At 37.5% G+C, this 7,977-nt stretch overlaps 1 protein-coding gene across 1 annotated transcript in view; it reads right to left on the reverse strand.

The window, feature by feature from the left end:
- Positions 1–2,544: 2,544 nt before the first annotated feature.
- The window catches only part of LOC122057466 (helicase-like transcription factor CHR28), a 135,731-nt gene continuing 130,298 nt past the window's right edge, over positions 2,545–7,977 (reverse strand). The window contains exon 8 of the mRNA XM_042619577.1: positions 2,545–2,936. Coding sequence (XP_042475511.1) covers positions 2,832–2,936 — 105 coding nt within the window. The 3' untranslated portion in view covers positions 2,545–2,831. The remainder of the gene's footprint in view (positions 2,937–7,977) is intronic.

Here is a 7,977-nt window from a genome sequence, read left to right on the forward strand (position 1 = left end):
CGCTTTCTGAGGCGCAATGCCCTGTCTAGTTCCAAAGGAATCAACTCTTATTCTTCTTTATACCACATTTCTCAATTCATTTAAAATTGTGCATTTGTCAACCCATGCCAAATTAAAAAGAAGGTCTCAACTCCAAATCAAAAGTACAAGGAACCCACAAACTTACATATGGTCCATCACCATAAAACAAGGGTCTCTTATTTTTCAAAAGAAAGTCTCATCTCAAGACACATGCTTGTTTCTTTCTTCTCAACAGGGTTTTTATACGTTCAAAATGGGTACCTTAATAAAAAATTTTATTTTCATACATCAAGCAACCGAATGGTATGATCATTAGCCAAAAACCAAAGTAGGACTTCATCCTTAGCAAGCTCAAAAAAAAAAAAAAAAAAAATTAAAGAAGCAACAAAATAAAGAAAAAAAAGTAGAAGGGGAATCAGAGAAGAAGATAAGGCAGTAACCAAATATGCATCACAGAAACATCCCTTACACGGGGTCGGCTACCCGGGTCCTTGTGTCAAAATGTTTGGTAATTCCTGCTGATTATTATAAGGTTAAATAACTGAAGTGGGGAAACAATGTCAGTATAAGAATGATCCAATTGTCACCTTGTGCAGAAATCCAACAAAATAATTTCCAAGAGAAACAAGGATAAATAATCCTTCTTATGATCTTGCAGCAGATATGAAGTAAAGAAGAGGACAGAAGTACTTGTCATCAAATTAACAATCTTTAAAAACTAATTACAATTAGAGCCTATGTTTTCAACAGTACAAACAAGAAGACAACAACTCTAGTTTAATTGATTTCAAATCAAATATAGTACCAATTAATTACCGGTAGCTACACTATCGTTATTCCAACTAGAATAAAAATAAAAGCCCTAACAAGGTCTTAAAACCAACCAAAACTCTGGTCTCCACTGAAAACTGAATTCTTCCAAAGCTCTAAAACTTAATATTGTCTTGAAGTTTTTTCTAATATCAATATTATAGCAAAACCACTAGTAGTCATTTATCATTTCCAAAACAAGCCCAGGTCCAGAAACTCAAACAGAAACAAGAGAAAAAAGGACTAAACACTATGTTGACTCAAAATACAAGACCTAACCTGAAATTCATCATTGAGTAACTTCAGGTCTCAGTTTGCATCACAGTACTAGGCCTCTCTGCGTCTCTACACCTTCTCTTTATTGCGTATCACATGGTATGATGTTCCATACTTTTCACTTGAGGTAGAAAAGTAGTAAAGCAGAATAAAAATAATTAACTGTTCATGCGGGCTAACAGCCTCACTCATTTCATAACATACAAACAGTCAATAAATTAGTTTAGCTAAGATCAAGATTGGGCTGATTTCTGGTTTGGAAAATGCATGGAAATAAAACAAAAAAATAAAAATAAATAAAAATAAATAAAAATAAAAAATAAATAAAAAATAATTGAATTAGGACAGAGAAAGGTCGTCCAGGGACTACTAGATGCAAATGCAAAGGAATCAATTCTAAAGAGTGTAGCAAGTCACTATTAGCATAGTTGCCATGGCACTATGGCATCTAGGCAACCCTGATGCAAGGCCAAGGCATACAAGTTGAGTGTCATCTTCCAGGTATAGTTTTCATATTCCTGGTCTGTTTTCATTTCAAAGGTATGTTTTCCATGTTAATTTCAGTTATCTTTCCTTCATCTTCTGGTCTCTGCACCTTGACAAATCAGTCATCAGGTAACTAGTCACCTTGGCCATCAAATCGCCTAGGAAACAAATTCACAACCATCATTATAAGAGCGAAGAACAACATTTTCTCTCATTAGTATGGCATAATTACAATATTATTCTTATGTGCTGTTTAACAGTAAAGGGTAAACATTAAATTAGGATGATATATAATGATTGCCATTAGAAAGAGCTACCCAGTCCAGCACTCCAGCTGTTCCCAGTGGTAGCAAAGGCTTATACCTTCTATATTAATTGGGTCCATGTCTGTTATGTCCAACCAATAGTTCAGAACTGGACCTGCAAAGTGGTAACTCTTTGGTTTCATACCCATAAATAAGCTGCAAACTTCCCTTAAATGATATGAAAACAAAATTGGGACGCTAGGGAGGTAGCAAAGATTTACATATTTGCTTTCCTAAATATACATGTTAAAAGTCGAAATGCATCTACCATTAGTTGTCAGGTACCGAATAGTGTGCCAACGTGGGATAAACAGATATCAATGCATGGTCCAGAATCTAGCATTGGGCAGGTCCAAATGACCGGCCTACTCAACTAATTGGGTTAGATCTGTCATGTAATCAGAGGTACAAGTGCACTCAAGTCACTACAACCATATTTTATACCACCAGGAACGCTTTAATTTCTTCTCTGATCTATCTTGTTAGATACTTTTTTGAATATTTTAAGTGAAGTATAGACAAAGGAGTTTCGGGGGATTTTTTTTCCCTTTTTTCAGTACAATCTCTCAAAGCAATTCTATAAAATATACTTATATTCAACTAAGGGAAAAATAGCAGTACTGTCCGAAGCCATAGACTGTCAATCTCATTTAAAATTGGGCATGTATATTTATAATTTAGATATTTACATTCTGTTCGCTTTACTAGATTTGCATTGTAAATAAACAAAACTGGCTCTTAAGCCCAGCTATTAAACAAAAATAGTAAATTACAAATCACTCGAGCTTGAGTGGTAGCTGAGCAGCATGAGGCACAGCCACAGCTTCGCTTCCGTCTCAACCATTCAAATTCAGGTTTGGGTCCTTGGGATTTCCTTCAAAAACAGTATACTTGGAGTACCTGGCAACTCTGAGCATAGAGAGGAGAAGTGGTTCAGACCATGAACAGATATCTCAGATCTTCCACTGTAAGTCCAGTTGCTGAACCTCCTGCTTGATCTTCTCCAAAAGCAGATGCAACCATCTTCCTCTTCTCCTCCTGCAAATCAACGTGGCAAATCAATGCACAAATCAAAAACACCTGAATGCCAAAGAGGATTTGTAAATGTCTTATGTCACTGAATTTTATTTTTTTATGGTCGGAATTATGAAAATATGCAGCATTATGTAAATAGGACAGAAACATTCATCGTCAAGGACAATGGGAAACGTGACAAACATGCAACTGGTTCCATAATCAATGTCATCCCAACTTAGAGATCTAGATTAAACTAACAAGTACTTGATGGAAAGCTCAGCTAAGGGTTAAAATTGTCCAACCCAAAGTCCTAACAAGTAGACAACTGCAGGAGGAACTTTTCTGAATGAGCTTAAAGACATCATCTAGCAGGAATGTCCTCCCCAAATAGCTCAGTTGTTGAACTTGTTAGCCCTTGATGGACCCCGATGTGTTCTAGGGTAGATAAGATAAGATTTAAAGAACACAATACCCACAGGACAGAAACACAGTAAAGCAAGTAAAAAAAGCAACCTAATGGTCGTGGGTTCAAGCAAGGAAACAGCCTCTTTGCAAAGCAGTAGTAAGGCTGCATACGTTATGACCATCCCTAGACCCAGCAGTGGCTGGTGCCTTGCGCACCGGGTACCTTTTTTTCTTTTTTCTTTGAGAAAGCCAAGTAAATCAAGATCCAATGGTTAGATAATGCTGAGATTTGGATCGATTAATCCCCTTCCTAGTATAGTTAATTCCTCCAAAGAATATGATGTCAAATGGTTGGATCTGCTGTAACGAAATATAGCAGAAACTAGAAACTCGAAAACAACAGAATTTTGTAACTAAAGAAAACAGAGTAACTCCAAATCTGTAGGCCTGTTGATCCTCAAATTAACGTCCAATAAAGTACTAACAGGGAAGAATACAATATTAACAAAAGAGGTCGTCAGTCCAAGGGTTGGAAGGACTAGAATATCAAATTATCCCAGCAGTCAGAATTTAGAAACACAGCAGAACAATCAACTCAGACCCATAGTTGTCAAGGCATCGACGAGGCACTGCCTTGGCATCCAGGCGGTTTGCCTGGGTCTTGGGTGACTGTCGCCTTATTGCACTGCATGGTGCTGTATATTTTTAGACTTATTTATGCCAAATATCATTTAAGTAAATGAAATATTACTTAAAATATTATTCATAAATAAGCAAATACCCTCTTATTTCAATCCAATAAACATAGTTTAAAAATCAAATTCCAAAAGGATAAAAAGTCAACCCCCCCAATCCAAGGACAAAAACTGAATTTTTGGTTGTAGGGGGTGATTTTCAACTTTCCAATGCTGAGGTTTTTCTCAATTCTGAAAATTTTATAAATCTTATCACAGTAAAACATTGCTAAAAATTTTCAAAAAATAGAATAAAATAAAATAAATATTTCTAAAAATCAGAAGTCCGGTAAAATAGTTTTTTGTTTTGATGTCTTTAAAATTATTTTCATTCAAGTGATTTGAACAGCATTCGCACACTTTAAAAGAAGTTTGACAGGAACATAACTTTGTCATTACAACTCAAATTTAAGTAATCTTCGACTTGTTGGAAAGTTGGTTTTGTATTATACCTAATACAAAAGTCTCAAGTAAAAATAAAATCATTGGACTAGTAAAACTTATTATAGAACAAAAGCATTTCCATAGATGTTTATTTTTTAATACTTAATGTGACTTAATGTTGATCTTTGATGATTTGATGTGGCTTAATGTTGATTTTGTATTACTTGATGTGGCTTAATGTTGATTTTTTATGATACAAGGTATATGTAGAATGCTAAATAATGTTAGAAAATAGTGAAAATAAAAAATAACACTTGGCTGCCTTGTTCGCTTAAGAGCCGTGACAAGAGACAACCAAAACAGGAAAAAAAAAAAAAAACTGGGATGAACTGAAACCTAGGGGATTTTTTGTACTGGAGAACTGCAGAAAGTTTTATTAGAAGAAAATATTTGATAAAACAATAAATTAGATTCCAACTAAAAGTGGAAAAACTCCACGGTATACCTTGCTAGAAAATATGATAGAATGAATGAGAATAAGAACAAAAGAAGAAAAAGATAGGGAGGAAGGGATATGATGTGGCTTCACTACCCACCTCTTCAAGAATTCACCACCTTGGTTGTGCTACTTCACCATAGGTGGCGTTGCTTCAAAGTGGAAGGCTTAATTCTTTACAAAAAACATGGGGTAGGTTCCCCTTCTTCTTTAGTGCGTACCCAGTGCACGAGGTTCCTACATGTGCAAGGTCGGGGGGGGAGGGTGAGAATTACGCAGCCTTATCTCGAGAATGTCAAGAGGTTGTTTCAACCGCTTGACCACCAGGTCGCAACATTCATACCTAACCGTTGGACTAAGCAAGCCCCTTGTTCCCCTTCTTCTTTATTTATAATAAACCAATTAACAACTTAAAAAATTAATAACCCAAACCATGCGTAGCTTACTTGGTTGCCAAGTAATTGTAATGTAGAAGTAGGTTACACAAGGCAACTACTCCCAATGTATTACAGTCCAAGCCAATTTAGATATGACTCCCCAACTAGTCTTGATAGAAATCAGAAATAGAAGTAGGGAAATAAAGAAACAATGACCAGAACTAACCATAAAGAACTACTTGTACAGAACAGAGAATAAACCAGTAGCACGAACCAGCAATAGGAACCAAACCCTAGGGAGAAAGGCCTGCGGCTAGGGTTAGCAAGGGGTACCTGCGGTTGGAGATGGGAGACTCAGATGGAGCCCAAACTTGGATCGATTGAAGCCCTAGGGTGCTGAACAAAATCCTCAAATATCTTTGAATTATGCTGGTAGGTTTGAGAGATCCAAGACTTCTTGATTTCAGACTTTTAAACAGAGAGAATAGAGGTTTCCTCAAGAACAGCAACAGATCACTTCAACTGGCCTCCAAGTTTGGATCGAGTGGTCCTCTTGGAGGTTAGAACAAAACCCTAAAAGGGCTTGCTGATCACAACTCAGAATTGGAAGATAACGGAGATCGATGGACTTCAAGAACCCTAACCTTCAGCTGAATCGATTCAGGTTTTATGCCTTGAATAAATCAGAATATTTCCCTCACTCTTCTCCCACAGCTCTCAATAATTAAGGACAGAAAATAATGTAGGAAAGAAGAGAACAATCAAGAGAGATGTGGTTGGAATGGTTATCTCAGCCAGGGCATCTCACCCACAGCTATCTCGGCTGTTTAGAAGCAATTAACTGCAATAATCTTTACTCATTCAAGTCTGGTTTTTCTGTATACAGCAGCCCCTCCTTTAAATAGAGGACTGAAGGTACAATAGTAGCAATTAGACTCAAATTAGGAGTTGTACTCCCATTAGGAATTAATAATAGCAACCTAGACAAATTAGGTAACTAACATTTACTAACTAATAGCCACTTAAGGCTGGCCGATGGGCCCATTCATCATGGGCCGATGGGCCTTTATTACGAAGGATCGAACTCAGCCATAAGCTGGTTCGATGGCTATTTGGGCTGGGCTTTCCTCCTGCGATAGCTCAACCCATAATGTGGATCTACATCAACTCCCCCCTCTTAAAATCATTCGTCTCCGAAGAATGCATGAAGGACATATAGCGCTAGTAGAGATCCGTATCAAGACGCTGAAAATCATCGGCATGGATCCAAGTGCAATCTTTCTGAGGTCGTCCTTTCCATTTAACTAGAAATGAGTAGTAACCCTTACCACCACGAACAGTAGTGAACTTGATTTCAAGAACATCTTCAATAACATCATCCGTAGGTGGTCACAAATTGGGGAAGTCTCAATGCATGCTCCATATCTCCATCATTAGAATGATGGCCCACATAGAGTGTAAGATCAACCACATTGAAGACATTGTTAATTTTCAGAATAGGAGCCTTGTACAGAACAGAGAACAAACAAATAGCAAGAACCAGCAATAGGAACCAAGCCCTAGGGAGAAAAGGCCTGCGGCTACAGTTAGCAAGGGGTACCTGTGATGGGGACATTAAGGTGTACAGTCGAAAGAAGAAGAAGATTCAACCAGGTCCATCTTTGTGGTTAGAGGATTAAACAAGAAAGAAGAAGGAAAGAGAAGAAACAAGAAAGAAGAAGGAAAGAGAGGAGTCGAACCAGCCTTCTAGCGCTGGGTTCGACCCCCCCTTGTCCTCCCAATCAGTAGATCTTGTGGACCCCACCAAATCTTATTTAATTCTAGTACTTTGTAGAGCTTGTGGACCCCACCAAATCTTATTTGATTCTAGTACTTTGCTTTAAATCTAGTGATATTTGATTGTCTTACATAATTAGGAAACTAGGACTTCTTTATATTGGTCTATTAGGTAGTCTTTTGTTTCAAGTAATTGAGTTTCTAAATATCTTTTTTATTTTTGGAAGTTTATTCTATTTAAGTGTAAGGCCATTGGCCATTATGGAATACAATGAATGTTAATTGAAAAAACAGCCAAGAGCAAACCCCCACCCCTCTCACGGTTCTCTCTCTCTCTTTCAATCTCGTCTTTCTCACTTTTCTCTCGCCTCTTCTTCTCTTTAGTCTCTCGGCTCTCTCTTCTCTCTTGTCTCGCCTCCCTCTCTTTTTCCATTCTTTTTTTTTTGCTGCTGTTTTTGTTGCTGCTGATCTCCCCTTTCGATGCTCACTGCTGCTGCTACACACTGCTGCCATTACATCACTACTGCTGCTATACACTGCTGCCATTACATCACTGCTGCTGCTACACACTGCTGCTACCCTCAACTGCTGCTACTCTCGGTTGTCGTTTACTCTCAGCTGGTGCTAATCTGTCTACAATCGGCTGGACTTGTCTTCATCAACTAAAGATGGACTGCATCTCTTTATTTTGGAGGACCTTGATCTCTTCTTTTCTCCTCAGATCTGGACAACAGTACGGTAAAACATTAAACTAAACCCTCCCCGCCTCCATTAATCCCTATTATATATTGCAATTCATTGACATTGAAGCCAACCTTTGCCCTTTGATTATGCCTATTTTTACCCCTTATTTTAAGTTGTTTCATCACTGTTATATCTCAAAAAAAAAA

Source organism: Macadamia integrifolia, chromosome 12 (genome assembly GCF_013358625.1).
Source record: "Macadamia integrifolia cultivar HAES 741 chromosome 12, SCU_Mint_v3, whole genome shotgun sequence".
NCBI classification, from domain to species: Eukaryota; Viridiplantae; Streptophyta; class Magnoliopsida; order Proteales; family Proteaceae; genus Macadamia; species Macadamia integrifolia.